Source organism: Scyliorhinus canicula, chromosome 21, assembly GCF_902713615.1.
Source record: "Scyliorhinus canicula chromosome 21, sScyCan1.1, whole genome shotgun sequence".
Lineage (NCBI taxonomy): Eukaryota > Metazoa > Chordata > Chondrichthyes > Carcharhiniformes > Scyliorhinidae > Scyliorhinus > Scyliorhinus canicula.
In genome coordinates this window covers 34,914,599-34,936,640 of record NC_052166.1, presented here as the reverse complement: position 1 = coordinate 34,936,640, position 22,042 = coordinate 34,914,599, and the positions used below count along the sequence as shown (strand labels likewise).

Here is a 22,042-nt window from a genome sequence, read left to right as displayed (position 1 = left end):
AACACTAAAACTCAGTAGAAATTTGAGTTAAAACTTCTCGGATGCAAATAAGAATCGTTTATTGCCTCTATTCAATTACAATTGAGAGTCACTTAAATCTTATTCTCTAATAAGTTCGGCTAGCAAAAAGGACTTAAAGAAAAGCAACTTGTACACAATTTAACTTTTAAAATAATACAGAAGTGGGGCGGAATTCTCCGACCCCCCGCAGGGTCAGGGAATCGCCCGGGGCTGGCGTAAATCCCGTCCCCGCCGTGGCCGGAATTCTCCGCCACCCGGGAATCGGCGGGGGCGGGAATCGCGCCCCTCCGGTCGATGGGCCCCCCGCGCCGATCGGCGGGCCCCCCGCAACGATTCTCCGGCCCACGATGGGCCAAAGTCCCGCTGCTGTCAGGCCTCACCCGCCGACGTGGTTTAAACCACCTCTGTGCTGGCGGGAGCAGGCGGCGCGAGCGGGCCCCAGGGTCCTGGGGGGCGGAGGCGTGGGGCGATCGGACCCCCGGGGGTGCCCCCATGGTGGCCTGGCCCGCGATCGGGGCCCACCAATTGGTGGGCGGGCCTCTGCCGTGGGGGCACTCTTTTTCTTCCGCCCTCGCCACAGAAGAGACCCCCTCCACCACGCATGCGCCCATGACCGGATTCACGCCGACTGGCGAAGGCCTTTCGGCCAGCCCAGAGGCTGGGCGGCTGAGGGTCTCCTGTGGTTAGTCGGAAGAAGTGCGGAGAATTCCACACCTTTGGGGAGGCCCGACGCTGGAGTGGTTGGTGCCACTCCGTTACGCCGGGACCCCCCGCCCCGCCGGGTAGGGGAGAATTTCGCCCATGGTTTCTCGCTTATGGCACAACAGCTTGCATTTACTTCAGGAATTAGAGTGGAAAAGTGAAAAATAGAGATAGCGAATAGTTTAGATCAAAGTATAGAATGATCCGGATAAAGATGGCCATATGGACCTTCAGGGTTGTAGGAAATCATATCTACACCTCTAAGTCATCCTAATTGGTTTGGGTTAGAATCAAATGAGTTTGATTTGACGGTTAGCTGTCTGTCTTTAATGTGCAACATTAGCTTTAAATGTTTCATGTCTGAATACTTGTGCATGTTATGGAATGCAATTTTGTGCTGTTATCATGACCAGTTTAAACTGGATTTCTGCTGACTTAGCTGTTAGCCACATTGTAGACAATAGCGCCTTAATGTTGCTATGGTACCTGCCCTGTCCTTGGATTGATATCTGGTACGGCTTGTGTTTTAATGTCAGCCTGTCTTGCAAATGTATTTGCTGGAACAATGGAGCTCAGTAAAAGTGAATTATGCTGTGTCATGCTGGTTTGCGTCTCTATTGAAGCTATATGTTTTGAGATGACCTCGGGTTATGAGTGAATTTAAAATGGGTATTTAAAACTGGAGTTTAATATTTTACGCTAAATAGTCATCTTTTACCAAGCAGGTATATTAGAAAATAGTTGGTTTTTTACTCCTGGGGACAGCTTACAATTGTTTCTTCATGCTCCAAGCACGGAGGGAGCTGCCCCAGAGAAAGGAGTATGTTCCTTTGATAACTCGCAGCTCTAAGTCACAGAAACAGCCTGCTAACACAGTTAGTCAGCACACAGAACATTTTAAAAAAATTCCGATCTTGCATACATAGGATTATTATTAAACCTTCACCCGAAAGCTTTTCTGTAATCTTCCAGCGATAAATTGTTCTTCGAGAAAGCAAACAATCTTGCTGGTGAGTTTTGCTGATGTTAGGACCTTGAGGTAGAGCATTTGACTGACATGTGATTTTACTTTAATGGAGGGGTGTTAGATCTATCCCCCTTTTACGAAACCTATTAAGTCAACCTTTAAACTCCTGTGATATTCCTCGAAGGTTGCCCCCCAGCAGTGTCCTGGAGACTACTTTTCAAATCCAGAAGACTCTAACATGATTTTAGTGGGTTGAACCCAAACCAAAATGGAGATGGCAATAGCCCAAAGAGCATCCAACAAGTTAAAGATTTATGAGGGTCTAAAACGGCAGAAATTAGCTTTAGGTGCTAGATCTTCATCATTGAATATGAAGGCCAAATCTGTGTCCTGAACAGGAGATTGAATGCAGGAACTGCCTGGGCAATAAAATGTCTGGAGTAATAACTGTATGCGAGCCTTAACAAAGCGCCATTTGAAATGTAAAGGAGGCTGTTTAAGGCTTTTGGTGGCTGAATAGCCACATTCAACCATTCAACCTGTAGGTAAATATTTGAATTCTCTTTGAACTAGGATCTTCTCTGATGTCGACAAAGGCTGATGTCCAATGGGAAACGGGGCGTTGAGGCCGCTGATAGCAATGGCGGCTTTCCCCGCCATAGAGTGGGGACTTTGGATCCCATGACGTTTTGTCAGGGTGGGGGTGGCCTCTGATTCGGCTGCACGCCATCAACTTAGACACGCGCCATTTTTAAAAGCCATCCCAGTGCACAGCGAACAAACCAATTCGTCCAGGGGCAACCCCTGGCATCTACCCTGGCATTAATCTGGCACTATCCAGGCATTATCTGGGTTGGCCCTCTCCCCCTTGAGATGGCACTCATCTGAGATCCCCCGGGAGAATGGCTCGGCAGGCATATGCCTTTAACGGCCAGGCGTGTTTCACAACATTCTGCCATCACATCACCGTGGATGGATTTATTTGAGATGGGGGAGATGATTCCGGCACACAGGCCTGCTAATGATATGTAAATTTATTATAATGGTGTTTCTGTCGGCCAATGATGGGAAACTCAACCCATCACTGATTGGGGACGGGAAAACTGTGTCATGCTTTCACGTCGTCATGTAACATGGCTCCGGGTTTCCTGATATTTTCCACTCTTGACGTCGAACCCGCCTGACGTGAATGGGAACGGAAACTCCCAGCCGCAGAAGTTCACAAGCTCCTTTTGTTGGAGGTGAGGGTGGAGGAACAAATAGAATGCGATTAATAAATGTGCAGATAGCAATGAAGACGGTTACACATCACGAGATCTAACCAGATCGCGTGAGACATCACGATTTGGATCCTGTCTACAATAGGCAGGATCCAGTCTCGCATGGTTAAATAAGTTTAAGAACCCACTTAGTCATGCCGATGCCGGATCAATCGGTCATGCGGCATCTATCGGCTTTGCCGAGGAGACCCCAGCCGGGTGGGGTTCAGTACTGGTCCCCACAAACAGGGGGTGGAACAGTACTTGGGGGGGGGGGAGGAGGAGGGTGTCTCCCAGGTGACCTGAGGCACCAGGTGGTCGACCTCTGGGTAGGGTGCCACTCATTACCTTGGCACAGCCAGTCTGGCACTGCCACCTGGTTACCCTAGCAGTGCCAAACTGGCATTGTGCCTGCACCAGGGTTTGAGCCCTGGTGTGCGCTGCCCATATGAGGTGGGGTGTGGGTGGGCACAAGGACCCCCAACAGGTGAGTTGGGATGTTGAGGTGGTGAGTGGGGGAGGGGAGGGGGAGAGGAGGGTGGGGGGGTTGGGGGGGGGGGATGTCTGCGGGGTGTATCAGGGGGTCGAGAGTTTGGGGCACCATTTAAGAATGTAATCTCGATCTCTTCCTGCACTGAGAAGGTCCTTAGTGCAGGAAGTGATGCTAAATGTGGCCTCAGGGGGGCATTCCCCACCAGGGAACAAAAACAAGACAGTGTCCCGTTAAATAATCACAGCAGAACCAACTCTGTTTAATTTTGGTTACATTATGCCCCACGTGTGGGTGAATACCAACCTGATCTCACCAAAAAGGCCGATGGGAAAGACCCCGTCAAACTCGGCCAAAATGACACTTAGAAATTATTTGATTGAATCACGCCCCAACACTGTAAATATCCCTTTTGAAGCGCAGCATGTTTGCAATAATCTAATGTGTTGCCCAATTAAAATGAAAGATGCTTAAAATAAAGTAACAACGCCCCAATTCACTAGAACAAAAGGGGCATTATAAAGTGTATGGTGATATGAAAAGTGTCTTTCAGTTTGCTGTGGTGTTCACCAGTCACAGAATGCAAATGTATCTTGGTGTGTTCAGTCCTTCATCCTCAATCAACATTGATTGCCTTTGTCTTGTGGCATCTCTAAAACCCTTCCTCTAGTTTCTGGAGTCCAAAATGGGCAGACGGAATCATTTCTGGATTTATTGTAACCTCCTTATTTATGTTTGATCTTAGGCTACACTTTGGAAGTTTGTTATGGACAGCCCAGGGATGGTCGAGACTCTGTTTCTACAACCATTTGTATTTCTAAATGATTTTTAACATGAGGCTCTATCATGGCAGATGAACAATAGCTCAATCGAAGAGGTAGACCTTAACGACAGATAGAGAAGTTTATGGACAGAATTCCCGGGTTGATGGCCCTGGCTGAAGGCATGGCCGACAATAGTGAAGCGATTCGAATTGGGGATGCTTAAGTAGTTAGAAGCGACAAAGTGCAGATATCTCCGAGGGTTGTGGTATTGGAGGAGATTACAGAGATAGGGAAGGAGCAGGGATTTGAATACAAGGGTGAGAATTTTATGATCCAAGTGTTGGTTAACCGGAAGTCAGGACAGATTAGAGAGTACAGTGGTTATGGAGGAATGGGACTTGGTGTAAGATGGGATATGGGGCAGTAGAAGTTTTGAACAAACTTTATGGAGATGGATCAGGAGTCCATTAGAATAGTCAAGTCTTTAGCACATTTTAAGGGGTTTGTGGGTTTTAGTGGCAATATTAAGAGGAACAACAGTGAATCAGGAGAATCCATATAGAAAGCCAATCTCCGAGGAGGAGGTGGACCCGGACCCTATGGTGCCGATATTTGGGGTTTCAGAGAAGCCGGAGCTCATGGAGAGGAGAAAGGCCGATGTCTTGGCCTTCGCATCTCTGATTGCATGGCGCCGAATTTTGTTGGAGTGGCAGTCGGCATCGCCACCGGGGGTAGCTTGGTTGGGTGACCTGTACGACTTCCTGCAATTAGAGAAGATAAAGTATGAGATAAGGGGCTCTTCAGGGGGGTTTGAGGAAAGTGGGGGATGTTTGTGACCGTGTTTGAGGGGCTGTTCGTCGCAGGGGAGGTGGCGGGGGGGGGGGGGGGGGGGGGGTGTTAAAAGGGGAAAAATCTGTACAGACTGTATAGTTGACTGTTGGGAAGTATATTTCCCGGTGTGATTATTCGCTGTAATCTGTTTTGATACATGTTTGTAATAAAATACATTTACAAAAAAAGAAAAACACTCTCCTCACAGAAAAACTCAGTGCGCACAAATTGGACCAAAATAGTCCTTTGTAACGTCAATATTATGTCAAAACCCTTCTCACTCCTCCCACAGTTTTTGTCTGATTGCACACACTGAGGGCTATTTTCTTCTCCACATACAGCAGGGGGAAGGCAACAGATTGATCAAACTCATTCCATTTCACAGATCAATGTGAATATTGTGACGCAATCTCAAACCCAACTAACTGTTGTAAGGTATTGGATGCCATTCGGTAAGTTTTAATGAAGTTTTTGTAGTCTTAAGTACGTTAAGTGTAGGTCTATTTATTCACTATAAGAACTATGCACATATATTTTTATATATAATATATATAAAGGATTCAAGTTTGGAGCTAATCTCCATGTTTGCTTCTGCACACAGCTCTGTCCAACGCTAGACTAACCTCGAATTTATGGGTCATGTGTTCTCTTATGTCACTATGTGGGTGATCCCATTTAACCCTGTATGTGCCAGAACCTCCAATAAGATAAACCTGTGACATTCCTCACGCGATTTTAACAATAATGAAGAGAATCTCCAAGACATTATTACATCCCATAATCCGTAACATTTAACTTTGTGATAAATGTAAGAAATTGGTATCGATATTGCATTATATGTATTTGGTGCTGTAATGCGCTGGATTCTCCATTCCTGAGACTAAGCGTTGATGCCAGGATGGATTTGTGGACTTCCACAACAGCAAAACTGGACCGATTCAGCGTATGTTGAAGGGCTAGCATTGGCGGCACATGGAACACAATTAATTCCAATGAGAAATGGTGCCAGATTCACCGGATTCGTGATTGATACTCAGGAGGCCGACATGCTGCAGCCACATATACACACTTCACTCCCTACACACACCATCCCAGCCAGCAAGATGATACTGGTTGTGCTGGAGCGCGCCCAAACAGCTAATGGGTCGGCTTGGGCCAGGGGACACCTGGGGGGATGGCTTGGGGGGACACTCATACGACCTGTGGCCCTAAGCTCACAGTCGGTAGTCAGTGGCATACGCAGCTGCATGGCTGATTGGCAATGGTCTTCCATGCCTGTCCACCCCGATCCTGCAGCCCACCTCCTGGGTAGCTCCCGCTATCACCCCCCCTCTCCCACCCCGGGCCAGCGGCACAACTGTCAGCAAACTATGGCAATGTTGGTCACCATACCCTAAGCAGCCACAGCGCCTGGTCCACAATTTCTAAAAACACAAGTGAACCTTGCCGTCGGGAATCCCGCCCATTGGAGGCGGAGAATCGCGGAGATCCCGAAGAATACCAGGTCGGGCATGCTAATGATAAGCCAAGACCGTTTACTGTACATGCGGAGTTGAATGCATTGATGCCACTGTCAAGGCGATAGAGAATTGCAATTTGGAGAGAAACCGGCGCACGCTGCAATTCCGGTGTCGGAACTGATTCTCCACCCAATTGCGTTTCCAGATTCCGGCGTCGGCCGATGGAGAATCCCGCCCATAATTTTAAAAGCCTAGGTTAGCGTGTGTATATATCTGCTGTAATAATAATTTTTTAAATGCTGGTTCAAAAGATAAACAGACTTGTGGCTGCAGAAGGTATAATTAAATTATGGGATCATCACTCTTTTAAACAATGCAGGAATGGGGGTCTCAGCCAGGGCACCCCGGCCGGGATTCTTCCCTACCGCTCCGGCGTCGGGCCTCCCCAAAGGTGCGGAATTCTCCGCACCTTTAGGGGCCAAACCCTCACATTGAGGGGCTAGGCCCGCGCCGGAGTGGTTGCCGCTCCACCGACCAGCACGAACGGCCTTTGGCGCCACGTCAGCTGGGGCTGAAAGGCCTTCGCCGGCTGGCGGAAGTCCGCGCATGCGCCGGTGCGTCAGCGGCTGCTGACATCATACCGGTGCATGCGCAGGGGAGGGGGTCTCTTCCACCCCCGCCATGGTAAAGGCCATGGCAGGGCGGAAGAAAAAGAGTGCCCCCACGGCACAGGGCCGCCCGCCGCTTGGTGAGGCGCGATTCCCGCCCCCGCAGATTCCCGGGTGGCGGAGAATTCGGGCCACGGCGGGGGCGGGATTGACGCCCAGGGGGTCAGAGAATTCCGTCCCCCTATCCTGAGGGGGACACCCCGAGTCCACGCTCATGCCATCACGTTGTTCCCCACTACTCCTTGAGGTCACACCCCCAGCAATGCCTCTGTTTACAAGGAGAGGCCTAATGGGTTTTTGTTATGGCAGGCAATGGAGTTGATGTTTCAAGTCTGTAAATGGTTATCAGAATCTCAACGAACTATTTGTATACAAACAACTATCGTCTACAATAATCACACCTTGAGATACTGACTGATTTCCCTGCCACTTCCACCTGCCCACCTCCCTCAATCGATTCCTCAGTCCAAAGTGCTGCTGATGCCAATTGGAACACCCTGCCTTTTGCTGACCCATTACGGAGCACAGATTGAACCGGATAACTTACTGGTTAGCACAGGTCTTTTCTACACCATTTACCAAAGAAGCCATTGATCATTTCTGGCAGGGGAGCTTGTCAAAAGCCCGAAAGTGTTTAAAAAAAAAACCATCATCTAATCCTTGTGTAGAATTTTCCTTAATTACTAACCCCTGGAATAAGGAAAAAAAGAAACATGTCGCCTACCTGGGACAGAACTCCAGGAAAGTCGCCCGATTCACTCAGGCAATCAGGGAAGATCCAGGAGACGGCATGTACCCATAACACATCATTGGACATTGACCCCGCCTCTCCCCCAACCGGTTCCAGAAAACAAGCTCTTTGCAAAATTTGTTAAAACACCATTACTTTATTTTAATTAGGAGTACACAGAAACATACATTGAAATTATTCATGTGAGAAACACTCATTATTTTACAAATGTATATCACGGTTTTAGTGGTATTCGGTAATTCGGTTCTACCTTTCCACAGTAAGGGTATTATATAATCGGGAAAAGAAAAAACTTTTTTTTGGTTGTGGACATTTGAAAGACAAAAATATTACTTTTTACATTTACGTTGAAAATAGAATTCCTTAAAAGAATTTCATTATTTTTCCCTTTTATTTCAGCACAGTATCCATGCCGCTTAAATAAACGGAAGCATTGTGATTATTTAAAACAATCCAGACATAACTTCCCACGAGGAAAAATAACTCACAAAATTACATTTAATAATGTATTTTTTTTTGTGTGTGTGTGAGACTGGTAATTTACCGAGAAAAAAATTGTCCTATTCCTGGGAGTAAATTAAACATTGTGAAAACGGCCTTCGTTAGGGCTCCTAGTTTTGTGTATATACATTACTGTTCTTCTATCCTTTAACAGAATCAACATTTGATTGATTCTTTTTTAAAACAAGGTACCTGAAATTGCTAACCAATGGCAAAAAACAACTTGTGCTTTTTCAAACAATACCTCCCTTTCAGTAAAGGACCAAAAATATGGAGCTCCATGTTGCAAAAAAAAAACTCCACTCCCACATTTAAACAGTCAGCTTATATATTTGATGGTTAAACGTGAAGCTTCTGTACATTAACCTTTTAATAACAACTAGTCAGTTTGTTGCCATGGCAATATATCCCCAACACGATGAACAAAGACACAAACAATACACTCTGATGTCTGTGCAGGCGTAATGATGTACATATAAAGCCCACCCCACCCTCCGAGCAACATACATAAAGCTATGACCCTAAAAGCAATAACAACCTATGTTAATTATTGTCAAAATTATCTTTGGTGTTTAAACTGAGTGGAGCTAAACCCATGTAAGATGAGAACACTTTGCTGGCAAGGCTCATATTACATCGTAACTCGATTGTGAACTAAATTAGTGATGCTCCTGTACATTATGAATCTTTATTGTTGATGGCTGATTTGGTTACTTAATGCTGTTGTTGTGCTCTCTTCTTTATCTGTGCATTTCTGACGTTGTGTGGTCTCAATTTCATTTCAACAAATTCAATCGAATGTTCGTGGCCCTTCCAGTGATACCAGTTAACACCCTGTTTAAAAAATGAAATTAAATTCAATCCTTGAGCAAGATGGCTTTATAACACGTTGGAGAAACAAATATAATATGAATGCAGGGATGGGCTGAATGGCCTACTTCTGCTCCTTTGTCTTATGATCTTATGCTTATACTTAGGAACATAGAAGCATAGGAATTGGTAGAAGACTAAAGATCTTCTACAAGCCTCAACATCACATCTTACAACGATAAAGGAGTTATTGTCTGAGCATAGCAATCAATCAGAGAATCATAGAATTCCTACAGTGCAGAAGGAGGCCATTCGGTCCATCGAGTCTGCATTGACCTTCCGAAAGATCACCCTACCCATGCCTACGCCCCTTAACCCCACCCAACTGTTGGACACTAAAGGGCAATTCATCATTGCCAATCCGTCTAATGTGGAAGGAAACCGGAGCACCCGGATGAAACACACACAGTCATGGGGAGAACGTGCAAACTCCACACAGACAGTCGCCCAAGGCTAGAATTGAATCCGGATCCCTGGCGCAGTGAGGCAGCAGTGCTAACCTGTGCCACCATGCCGCCCATCTCTATCAATTAGTCTACAGCAGACACAAACGTGACATGAGAAAATCCCTAGCCTTCCTGGCCGAGTGTTTAGGGAACTATGTCCTAAGTTACATATTGTTCCAAAGCATGATGCACCCCAAACTACATAGTATATGTCAATTTATCCATATAATGTTTTCCAGAATTATTTTTTATTTGTTCATCAGCACCTCTGACAAGGCTAGCATTTGTTTCCCATCCCTAATTGTCCCAGAGAAGATTGCAGCGAGTCCCATTCGCTAGTTAGCGACTTGATCCAGCAACAATAAAAGAACAGTGATGTGTATCTGAGTCAGGTCCCGGGCCCTCAGGAGGCAATATTCGGGGTGTCGGACCAGCCAGGGTTGGAAACGGGTGCGGAGGCAGATGTTGTAGCCTTCGCCTCGTTGATCGCCCGAAGGCAGATCTTGTTAAGGGTGGAGATCAACCTCTCCACCCTGTGCCCTGGCGTGGCGGGGGGACCTGCTGGAATTCGTAACGCTTGAAAAGGTCAAATTTGAACTGAGGGGAATGATTTAGGGGTTCTACAATTCATGGGCCTTTTTCATTATGCACTTTCAAGAATTGGATCACATCGAACATTGGGGGGGGGGGGGGGGGGGGGGGTTGGGAGCTGGGAGGGTTGGGGGAGGAGGTCTGTATGTGTTAATGGTGACTATGGGTGATCCCTGATTCCTTTCTGTCATTATAGTTTATTGTTGGGTATAAATTTGGGAGAAAATGTGAAAGAGGAGAATAAAAAATAGTTTTAAAAAATGTATCTGATTCAAGGTGGTTGATGCTTCAAAGGGAACTTTGATGTGATAGATTTCCAGTGACCTGCTGCCCTGAGTTTTTAGGAAGTTGAGGTTAAGAGTTTGGAAGGTGCTATTGAAGGAGCCTTGGCAAGTTGTTGCAGTGCATCTTGTAGTTGGTGCACATGGCTGCCATAGTGCACCGGTGGTGGAGGGAGTGAATGTTTAAAGGGGTGGATAAGGTGCCAATCAAACAGGCTGCCTAGTCCTGGATGGTATTGAGCTGCTTGAGTGTTGTCGGAGCTACACTCATCAAGACAGGTATCCCTGTATATTATTTCTTGAAATAAATCGACCTGAAAATCTATCTAACTTATATTTGCATTTATGCATCGTCAAAAGAAAAGCTTCGTTAAAATTTACGAGAAGGTAAAATGCTTAAGCAGCTACAATCAGGGAACCTTTTCAATTTTCTGCAGTGACGTACACTGATATGTGATCATTTGTGTTCACTTCAAGTTTAGCCATGTTTTAATGGGTTAGACGGATACATGGATTGGAGCATAACATGACATTGGTAAGATGGGCATAACAGTGGCACAGTGGTTAGCACGGTTGCTTCACAGCTCCAGGGTCTCAGGTTCGATTCCCGGCGTGGGTCACTGTCTCTGCGAAGTCTGCACGTCCTCCCCGTGTCTGCGTGGGTTTCCTCCGGTGCTCCGGTTTTCTCCCACAGCCCAACGATGTGTAGATTAGGCGGATTGGCCATGCTAAATTGCCCTTTGTGTCCAAAAAAAGTTAGGTGGGGCTACTGGGTTACGGGGATAGGGTGGAGATGGGGGCTTAAGTAGGGTGCTCTTTCCAAGAGCCGGTGCAGGCTTGATGGGTCGAATGGCCTCCTTCAGCACTGTAAATTCTATGATTCTATAAGTATGGATGCATTTGAGCCTCTACGTTGGGCCCATGGAGGAACCTCCAGGCCACAAATAGAACATGGTTGTGGAAAACAGGAAGAAGGCGGGTTGCCCCAGCTCTCATATCTGACATTGGATTTGATTGGAAAAGGAATTGAGTGGTGTTTAGATATATATGTTCATAATCAATGATACTTTGTAGTTGATGAATCAGCAGGCATGCTTTACTGACACAGCGAATAGTCAGCCCCATGCCACTGACCCTTCGTCCCGTTGATTCAATCCAACATTATAAATCATGATGGATTAATTTCTGTATTTCTAGTTTTACATACCTGGCTATGGCTTCGACTTCCATATCTCCCATTCAGATTTACTCTGTGGCAGTTCTTGTACCACCATGCTCCCTTGTAAGACAAAGCACAGTTTGTCACGGCCAAATCATTGTCTCTGTCCTTTGTGGAGAATGGACGGCCATTGTGATAAGTCAGAGAATCACCTGAGCAACGAAACAGAATTTTAAACATGAACTAAACGTTAAAGCAGCACAAAATTGTGATCCAACATAGTACTGCAATCCAACTTGGATCGCTTATAGCTTGGCCTGAGTGGACAGTGATCCCAGGATTGGACAGGGCGTTTTCTGGAGATTGATCCACATTTATTTTCATCTTCTTGCCATTCTGAGGTGAAATCTCAAGCTTACCTGCAGTTCCGTTGTACCCTCCAATGTGCAGTTTGTATCGACTTTTGGAGTCAGTGACAAGGAACCGGTCATAAACCGCATAAGCAGAGTCTCCTTCATCTCGGAAATCCACACGCAATTGGTAGTGGCCCTGTGATGTAATCTTGTGAAGGTTTTCAAGCCCTGATAAACGACCAAAGCAAACGCATTACACTAACATCCAATACAGACATGTTACATTTAAAAAGAATAATTCTAACCCCTCATTCAACCCAACAGAACCCAGCAGTGACTGGAATGAACTAAATTCTGCTATCAGTTGGAAAAAAGCATGTGATAAATTTGGGCAGATATTCAGCTTCTTTACATTGCAACATTTATTGCTTATGGGTGCCATGAACAGGAGATCCTCAGTTTATGACCAGCTGTATACTACATACTGGTTAGAACACAAACCCACTGATCATAAGGCTCACATTGAACCCTTGCATGTGTAAGTTGTAAATTAGACACTTTGGATACCCCACACAGCAGAAGGGGTGCTGCATTAGAACAGATAAGTTGGACTGGTGATAGGTTAAGTTGACATCTGAAATCCCTGTCTAAACTTCCACCAGTGATAAAATGGATGCATTGCAATTGCCCTATTCTGTAAAAGTTCAACTTCCTACGTCTGAGCTGCAGTTTAAAATGCTTACGTCCAATAGAATTCCATGCAGTGAGTTGGAGGGTTGCTTTCTCCTTTGCATTTAAACAGTTCGAAGATGTACTTTTGGAATGTTGAATGTGGCAAGGGGAGTCCAGAGGATTTCTCTGTGCCTGTTGATTCTCGCTTTTTTAAAAACAAGTGTTGGATCCAGTTTCGAGTGACAAGAACGTGTGAGAAACATCTTGCAGTTCGGGGGGAATACTGGAGTAACAAAGCCATTGTTTCTCTCGTCTGTCTCTTTGCAATTGGTTTTAAGAATTAACAGCTTTCGGAGTGTAACCTGATGAAGGAGCTGCACTCTGAAAGCTAGTGATTCCAAACAAACCTGTTGAATTTTAACCTGGTGTTGTAAGACTTGTTACTGTGCCCACCCCAGTCCAATTCCGGCATCTCTATATCATGATTTTAAGAATAGCTTTGATAATCAGTTTGGAATTTCGATCGTCGGGACCCGACAGGTAAATACAAAATAAAAATCAGACTTATTTCCAGTGTTAGGAACATTTACTGTCTCTTGAGATAAAACGCATTGCAAAATAAATTTCCAAAGGGTTGAGGAAGCCAGTGGATCACTTGTAAACTCTTAAACTGTGGCTTCGTAACAGGTTGGAGCTACAGTGTGTTTGGTGAAGTCCACATTGCATTTTAGTGCATGTTGGAGTCAAGCAGCCAACTGTTGTACTGTTGCATTTGCAACAATGCATATCAAAACTAGCTTTGCATTGACATGAAAGATGGATATACGTTTGCTAAATATATTTTAAAAATTCTACTGGGTCTGAAATATGTTTCGGAAAACATATTTCTGCCAGTTTGATGTAAAAATTCATACCATCCATCACAAATAAAGGCAGCAAAAACAAAAATCAGGAAAATGTTAAGTCTCCCTTTTGATTTTGCAAAGTAAAATACCCAATCATTTATGCAGTGTCTGGGCTGCCACTCTTACCTAACCAAAACTCATCGGCAGGGTTGCCAAATCCATTGGAATAATTCTTCCAGTTTCTGAAGAAATCCACCTTGCCATTCTCACGCCTCTGGAAGACCTGGAATTGATTCGTTTTTCACAAGATCAGTAAGATTTCCGACAGCTGCCACCTGCCTCTCAAATGTTACTTTTCAAATTGTTGCAGTTGAGGAAGGGACTGGGTTGAAAATAGTTCTTCCACAATGGTGCACAGTACGGTACTAAGTGAAGGGGCCAAATTCTCAGATTGCCGACGGCGAAATCGCGTTCGGCGATTGGCCGGAGAATCCCTTTTTACGCTGAAATCGTGGTCGGCGCCGTTTTCGGATGCTCCACCTGTTCAAAAACGAATATTCGAGGAGTACACCACACACCGCTTGGATGGCCTCAGGACGTCACCTGAGGCCCTTCCCCGATGGGCCGACTTCTCAACGGTGTGGGACATGTGTCCTCTCAACGTTGGTAAACCTGGTGTGGCGGCTGCGGACTATGGCTTTGGCAGGGGCTTGGGGGACTGGTGGGGAGTGGTCCGGGGGTGGCAAAGGGGGTTACAGGAGGGCAGTTATTGGCAGGCCGGGTCCATGTGCGGCCGGCGCCATGTTGTACGGCGCAGCCGCCGCAGGCTGCACCCATGCATATGTCTGGCCACGGACCCGGCCATTCTGCATCCACATCGGCAGGTAAGCTTTACATGGCATGGCTGCTAGCCCCCACCAGGTGGAGCATCGGTGTGGGGGTGCCGCCGACCTTTTAAGGCCAGATGCATCCTCCGGACATTGCCGCAGAATCAGAGAATCCAGCCCAGGCTTCTTAACTGGCCAAGCAACTAAATTGCAGACCAAAGTCTGGCAGTTACAGCTCAGAATACAAGGGGACGAATGCTCATGGTGTTTGTATGGCACTTCCTGAGCCTTTACTCCAGTGGAGATTAATAATCGGGTTAATGCCTGCATTAAAATAGCGAATGAAGGAATCTCATACTAACATGTTAAGTTTTGACCTTTAATGCCAGCATGAATTATACAGTATTCCAAAGAACATGACTTAATAGCTTTCTTTCTAGCATTGATTTGCTGGAATGGACCTCATGGTGGAGATCTTTACTCAGCTGCCTGTGATGCAGAGCGAGGCCAGCAGCATGGCTCCAATACCTGTACTGGTTGAGGTATGGGGGGGAGTGGTCCGGGGGTGGCAAAGTACCTTCTCAACCTTGCCCCTCGCCTGTGGTGCGGTGCCCCCCAGGTTAAATCACCGCCAATCAGCTTTACCCCTCAAAGGGGAAAGCAGCCTATGGTCATCTGGAACTATGGCGACTTTACTTTTACTTACTATAGCTACCATTCAGTCCTCCTATACCAGGTGGCACTGTGATCTTTCTTTTGTACATTTGTTCTGTTCGGAATCAACATCTCCATGGCTTCGTTTTTTTTAATCAGCCTGGCCATTTCTTTCCCTCGTTTTTCTCTTCGAAATAGCTGACCAGTGCAGTGCCGTTGTGGCTGCTGGCTTCCTGTGGTACACAGCGAGGTAGACACTCCCTACAGGGCTGTCACAACCTCTGGTCACACCCTTGCTGGCAATATCTCTACCACAATCAAACAGCAAACCCTCAGAATCACAGTTCATCCACAGAGAGTCTGTCAGTAAGTAAACGTACGCCAATAAATTCCATTAAATTAATCCATTAGGTGATCTCTCCTTTTCTAGCTTTCATACTAATGACTTCATTAGAATTTGCAGCATTTGGCAACAGTGGGAGGCACAAATAGGAGGATGAAATTCTTCCTGCTGATCAGCAGGAATTGGGTTTTCTGCTGTGCATTGGCACCGACCATTGCACCGAAGCGATAAACAGGAGGAGTTTCCCACAAATAGAAATGCTATCTTACCATCCAACCACCTCCATCAGTGGTCATGTCGCAGTACACCCGGAGTGGCTGAGAACGATTTCCATTCACGAAAATGGTATGGATGCCGGAATTGGCTTCACCATTCAACAATGTTTGAGAGCAATCTTTGGGGAATGGATACAAGGAGCCAGCTGCAGGAAAAAGGAAAGCAGTACATCATTCCAGTAACAATGCGGAGTGAAATGTCCATTTGACCGAAATAGCTTCCCTGCAAGGTCATTTTTTTCTGTTTTCTATGAAATTCTATGTATTTATACAGCACACTTAACGTGACAAAACATTCCAAGATGCTTCATCACAGCATTATAGAGCCACATTTGACTCTAAGCAACATGATGAAATACTGGGACATCTAACCAAAAGCTTTATCAAAGAAGCAAGTTCTAAAAGGGGGGAAGCAAGGTGTATATAGAGAGAAGGGGGGTGAGTGGCAGAGAGGGGTGAGTGGCAGAGAGGGGTGAGTGGCAGAGAGGGTTGAGTAGCAGAGAGGGGGTGAGTGGCAGAAAGGGGGTGAGTGAGGTTACGAGAGAGAGAAAGAGTGCAAAAGAGTGAGAGAATGCGAGAGTGAGAATGTGAGAGAGGGTGAGTGAGAGAGAGGGTGTGAGGGAGAGGGTGAGAGAGAGGGTGAGTGGGTGAAAGAGAGAGAAAGTGTGAGTGAGATAGAGGGTGAGTGAGTGAAAGAGAGAGAGTGAGTCAGAGAGAGGGTGAGTGGCAAGAGGGGGCGAGTGAGGATGCGAGACAGAATGAAAGAGTGTGAGAAAGAGTGAGAGAATGCGAGAGTGAGAATGTGAGAGAGAGGGTGAGTGAGAAAGAGGGTGAGAGGGAGAGCGCGAGAGATAGAGAGAGCGCGAGAAATGAAGAGTGAAAGGGGGAGGTTCAAGAGAAGGAACAAGAGGGAGAGAGGCAATGATAGGGAGGGAAGGAATGAAGGGAACAAGAGTGAGGGAGTGAGAAAGAGAAGGTGTGAGGGAAGGAGGGGGAGTGAGGGAGAGAGGGGGACAGAGAGAAAGAGAGGGAGGAGACTGAGATGAGAAAGAGGGGTGAGAGTTGGGGGTGAAAGTTGGGGGGCTGACAGTGAGGCGGCTGAGAGTGGGGTGGTGAGAGAGAGGAGGTGAGAGAGACGGGATGAGAGAGGAGGGGTCAGAGAGAGGAAGTGTGAGAAAGAGGAGGGGTGAGAGAGACAGAGGAGAAAGAGAGAGATGGGTGAGAAAGAGAGAGTTGGGGCGAAAGCGAGATGGGGAGATAGAGAGAGATGATGGAGAAAAATAGAGAGAGATGGGGAGAGAATGACAGGGGCAGAGGGATATTGAGAATGTGATATGGAGAGCGAGAGGGAGTGAGAGGGTGAGGAACGTTATTTTTCTTTAAATAAATTTCGGGTACCCAATTAATTTTTTCCAATTAAGGGGCAATTTAGCGTGGCCAATCCACCTACCCTGCACATGTTTGGGTTGTGGGGACGAAACCCACGCAAACACAGGGCGAATGTGCAAACTCCACACGGACAGTGACCTAGAGCTGGGATCGAACCTGGGACCACGGTGCCATGAGGCAGCAATGCTAATCACTGCGCCACCGTCCTGCCCCGAGGGTGAGGAACTTTAGCGAGGGAATTATTGATCAGAGGGATTTGGTAGCTGAAGGAATAGCCACCAAGGGTTGAGCAATTAAAATTAGGGATGTTCAAGAGGTCAGAAGTAGCAGAGTTGGTTGGTAGGTTTTGTATCTGGAGCAGGTTGCAGAAATATGGAGGGACTGTCCCATGGAAGGATTTGCAAACAGGGATGGTAATTTTTTAATTTGCTCAGTTAACTGGACGGCTGGTTTGTGATGCGGAACGGTGCCACTAGCTTGGGTTCAATTCCCGTACCAGCTGAGGATATTGATGAGGGCCCTGTCTTCTCAACTTTGCCCCTCGCCTGAGGTGTGGTGATCCTCAGGTTAAATAACCATCAGTCAGCTCTCTTTTAACGGGGTGAGCAACCCATGGTCCTCTGGGACTGTGGTGACATTTTCATTTTAATGATAACCATGTCAAGTCACAATTACATTTGTGGGGGCTTCAACTGAATTACACACAGGCACTGTTCAGCGAATTACTTTAAATTAGTGGATTGTACATATATTTTTAAAGGGTAAATGAGGTGATATTATTTATGTGTTAAGTAATTTCCTATTGGCAAGGAATGCACTCTTCCACAATGCCACAGTGCAGATTCAATTGATATATTTATACGGGAGATAGTCATTTACTTGGGAAGTATTGAGGGATCGGGAGAAAGTTCAGAACTGGGATTGATGAGACAGAGTTGCCATGTCCATATTCCTATTTTTCTGATTAAGGATACAAGTAACAACATCATTGGCATACTCACTGATACACTGCCCATACCTGTTGTGAAGATGGTCTCGATTACATTGCTTCTTTCTGAGCCTCTGTATGCCTGAAGTCTCACATTGTATTTCATTGATGGAGCCAGTTGACCCATGTTGTATGAGATATCTGCCGCTCCAAAGTATTCAACTTTCTGTTGCACCAATTAAAATAAAAAGCCGCTTTTTAAAAATAGCTCTTTACTTTAATTAAAATACATACACGTGAACAGTAAAAGATGTATAAATTAGCTGAGACATAATTTTTAAAAACTGCCAAAATATTAATCTGACTTGTGTCTCAAAGGAATATATCTGATTGCTCAAGTGGCTCAGCATTTTTAATCACTGAGGAACAACTCACTGGTCCTAAAATTCCTCAGGACATCATCTCCATGGTTACATTGAGGTCACATTTTCCGGTGACCACTAGTGCTCATCCTGCTGCAGTTTGTGGTATCAGTGAAATGCTGGTCCAGTTAAAAAGTAACCCAAAAAGGTAGTTGAAAAATTAGGATGCTTTTTGGCAACATTGATGAGATTAGAAAATAACCAGACAAATTTGGTTTCAAATTACCAAAGGAATGGGACAAATTTGATCAAAATAGATGGTTGACAGTATTGCGTGAACAAGAACTTGTGGAAAATGACAGACGATCAAATTTTATTTTAATTTAGACATAGTATTGTGCAATGAGAAAGGGCTAATTAATAATCTTGCTGTAAAGCAGCCTTTAGGGAGGAGTGACCATAATATGGTGGAAGTTTACATAAGTTTGAAAGAATGTGGTTCAATCCAAAACTAGGGTCTTAAATCTAAACAAATGAAACTATGAAGGGGTGAGGGGTAAATTAGATGTGGTAGATTGGAAAACTGTGTTAAAAACTATAATGGTAGGAAGGCAATAAATAATCCACGATCTATAGCAAATCTACAGTCCTTTGAGGCAAATAAACCCAGCAGGAAAGGTGACTGTGGCTCCCAAGGGAAATTAAATACTGTATCAGATCAAAGGAAGAGGCTTATAAAGTTACCAAAATTAATAGTAAGCCAAAGAATTAGAAGCATTTTAGAATTCAGCAAAGGAGGACCAAGAAACTGACAAAGGTAGGAATAATAGATTATGGAAGTGAATTAGCGAGAAACGTAAAATGGACTGTTTAAGCATCGTTACTTATGTAAAAAGTAAAAATTGAGCAAAATCAAATGTGGGCCCACCACAGGCAGAGACAAGAGAATTTCTAATGCGGAATAAAATAATGGCAGAAAACTAACCAAATATTGGGTTTCTGTCTTCACTTAGGAAGATACAAAAATCCTTGAGGCATTGTTGAGAGCCAAGGGACTAGTGAGAATGAGGAACTGAAAAAAACTGAGTAAAAAAGTAATACTGGAGTAATTAATGGGACTGAAAGTTGATAAATCTCCTGGACCTGATGATCTACATCTCAGAGGGTTGAAAGAGGTGACTGTGAATATAGTGGATACTTTGGTGGTCATCTCCCCAAATTCTCTCGATTCTGGAACAGTTCCTGCAGATTGGAAGGTGGCAAATGTAACCCCATGTTTAAGAAAAGAGGGAGGGAGAAAACATGGAACTACAGGGCTATTAGCCTGACATCATGAAAATTCTAGAATCTATTATAACTGGACACTTAGAAAATAAAGGTAGGATTGTGAAGATTCAACATGGATTCATGAAAGGGAAATCATGTTTGACAAGCCTGTTGAAGTTCTGTTGAGCATGCAACTAGTACAGTAGATAAGAGGGAACCAGTGATTATGGTGTACTTAGATTTTCAGGAGCTTTTCACTAAGGTCCCACATAAGTGGTTAGTATTCAAATTAAAACACATGGGATGAGAGGTAATATCTTAGTGTTGACTGAAAATTGGTTAACAGGACAGGAAGCAGAGAGTAGGAATAAACAGGCCATTTTCAATGATCTGCGTTTGGGAATCAAGTGTAATATTTCCAAGTTTGCTGATGGCACAAAACTAGGTAAGAATGTGAGTAATGAGCAGCGAGGCTTCAAGGGGATTTAGACAGGTGAAATGAGTGGTCAAGAACATGACAGACAGAATATAATGTGGAAAAATGAAGTTAACCACTTTGATGGGAAAATAACAGAAATACAAATATTTCTTAAATGTTGAGAGATTGGTAAGTGTCAATGTCCAAAGAGACCTGGGTGTACTTATTGATAAGTCACTGAAAGCTACCAGGTGCAGCAAGTAATTAGGAAGGCAAATAGTATGTTGGTCTTTATTGCTAGCGGTTTACAGTTCATGAGTAAAGCTGTATTGCTCCAATTGTGTAGAACTTCGTGAGATTACGCCTGGAGTACTGTGTATAATTTTGGTCTCCTTAGCTAAGAATGTGGGATCAGGACTATTGCTCATGTGAAGGGTGAGATAGACTGGCCATGCAAAATGGACTGTTTCGGTGTTGTACGTTCTATAAAAGTTTGAGGTCTGAGATGCTGAATATTCAGGTACAAATTCGACCCAACGATTTCGCTCTTTATTTAGTGTTGAATGTTTTGCTTTTTAAAATTCTGATCAGCAGAGGGTTGAATTTCCCGACTTCTCCAATTTCAGTGAATAAAGTCAATGTGAGCAGAAGAGTGGTGAACAACAGGAATGCCACTCCCAGGCCGCGATTCTCCGCACTCACGACGGGGCGGAGAATAGCGGGCGCGCAAACGTTTACGGCGACGCTGGTCCGACGCCCTCCCGCTATTCTCCCCCCCCCACGCCCGCCCCCCCGACACGAATCGCTGCTCGCCATTTTTTTACGGCGAGCAGCGACTCTCCCCTGGCCGATGGGCCGATTTCCAAGGCCTTTACGGCCGTTTTCACGAATTTTAATACACCTGCTATACAAGTTTGTGAAAACGGCGGCAGAGTGCCGTTCTGCACAACCATGCCACCGATTGGCACGGCCGCACCACGGCCGTGCCAAGGGTGGCATAGGCCCGCGATCGGTGGGCATCGATCGCGGGCAGCGGGTCCGATTCCCGCGCACTCTTTCTCCCTCCGCCGCCCCGCAGGATAAGTCCGCGGTGCGGCTGAGGGGCATTACGGACCGCGCATGCGCGGGTCTGATGCATATGCGTGGATGACGTCATCCGCGCATGCGCGGGTTGGAGTCGTCCAATCCGCGCATGCGCGGCTGACGTCATCATATGCGTCAGCCGTCACTAACATTGGCGCACGGGCTTAGCAAAATTCGTTAAGCCCGCGATGCCGTAGTTCACGGGGCCGCGATGCTAGCACCGACGGGGAGCAGAATCGGGTCCCGGGAGGGGCGCGGAGGCTGCCGTGAAACACGGCCGTTTTCGTGGCAGCCTTCACGACTCTCCGCCTTTGCGGAGAATCGCGCCCCCAATATTCGATAGTTTCGGGTTTCTGCCTCAGAGGAATTACCTGTCCTTTTCCATCTTCAGATTCAACTGTCAGAATGTACCCATCGATCTGAGCTCGTGGAGGTTTCCATGAAATGAGTGCGTCACTTGTTTTAATTTCTCCGACTCTTAAGTCTCTGGGTGGATCAATGGCTTAAGGGGAATAAAAATACGCCACCATTAAAATAATGAAAACTGATTGCGTTTTGATCAGTGCATCCGACAACGATCATTTGAAATACTCACCAATATGTTATCCATGCAGCTGACTGTACTGCAGCCAAGAAAGCTTTTAGTTCATTGTTTAAACAATCACCACTCTAAATTAGCTTCTTAATGAGGATTGAGGGATTTTGAACCATGATTGTGTACATTATTTAAAGATTCCTGTTAATGGCCCCGTTTGCATTCCCTTTTTAATATTCTCAGATGCTATTCCTTTTTGGTTCCCCGCTACACTCTGTACACAGCCAAATCTTGAGCTGTTACTGTGGGCAGAGTTTACTAGGTGATCACG

At 45.6% G+C, this 22,042-nt stretch overlaps 1 protein-coding gene across 14 annotated transcripts in view; it reads right to left on the bottom strand.

Annotated features, from left to right (window-relative positions):
* Positions 1 to 8,029: 8,029 nt before the first annotated feature.
* Positions 8,030 to 22,042, bottom strand: part of tnc (tenascin C) — a 350,428-nt gene continuing 336,415 nt past the window's right edge. For all 14 annotated transcript variants that reach the window (XM_038781949.1, XM_038781951.1, XM_038781950.1 and 11 more), the window contains 7 exons: positions 21,548 to 21,678; positions 18,138 to 18,273; positions 15,725 to 15,876; positions 13,818 to 13,914; positions 12,181 to 12,342; positions 11,810 to 11,973; positions 8,030 to 9,248 (listed from right to left, as the gene is read on the bottom strand). In XM_038781949.1, coding sequence (XP_038637877.1) covers positions 9,129 to 9,248; positions 11,810 to 11,973; positions 12,181 to 12,342; positions 13,818 to 13,914; positions 15,725 to 15,876; positions 18,138 to 18,273; positions 21,548 to 21,678 — 962 coding nt within the window. In that variant the 3' untranslated portion in view covers positions 8,030 to 9,128. The remainder of the gene's footprint in view (positions 9,249 to 11,809; positions 11,974 to 12,180; positions 12,343 to 13,817; positions 13,915 to 15,724; positions 15,877 to 18,137; positions 18,274 to 21,547; positions 21,679 to 22,042) is intronic.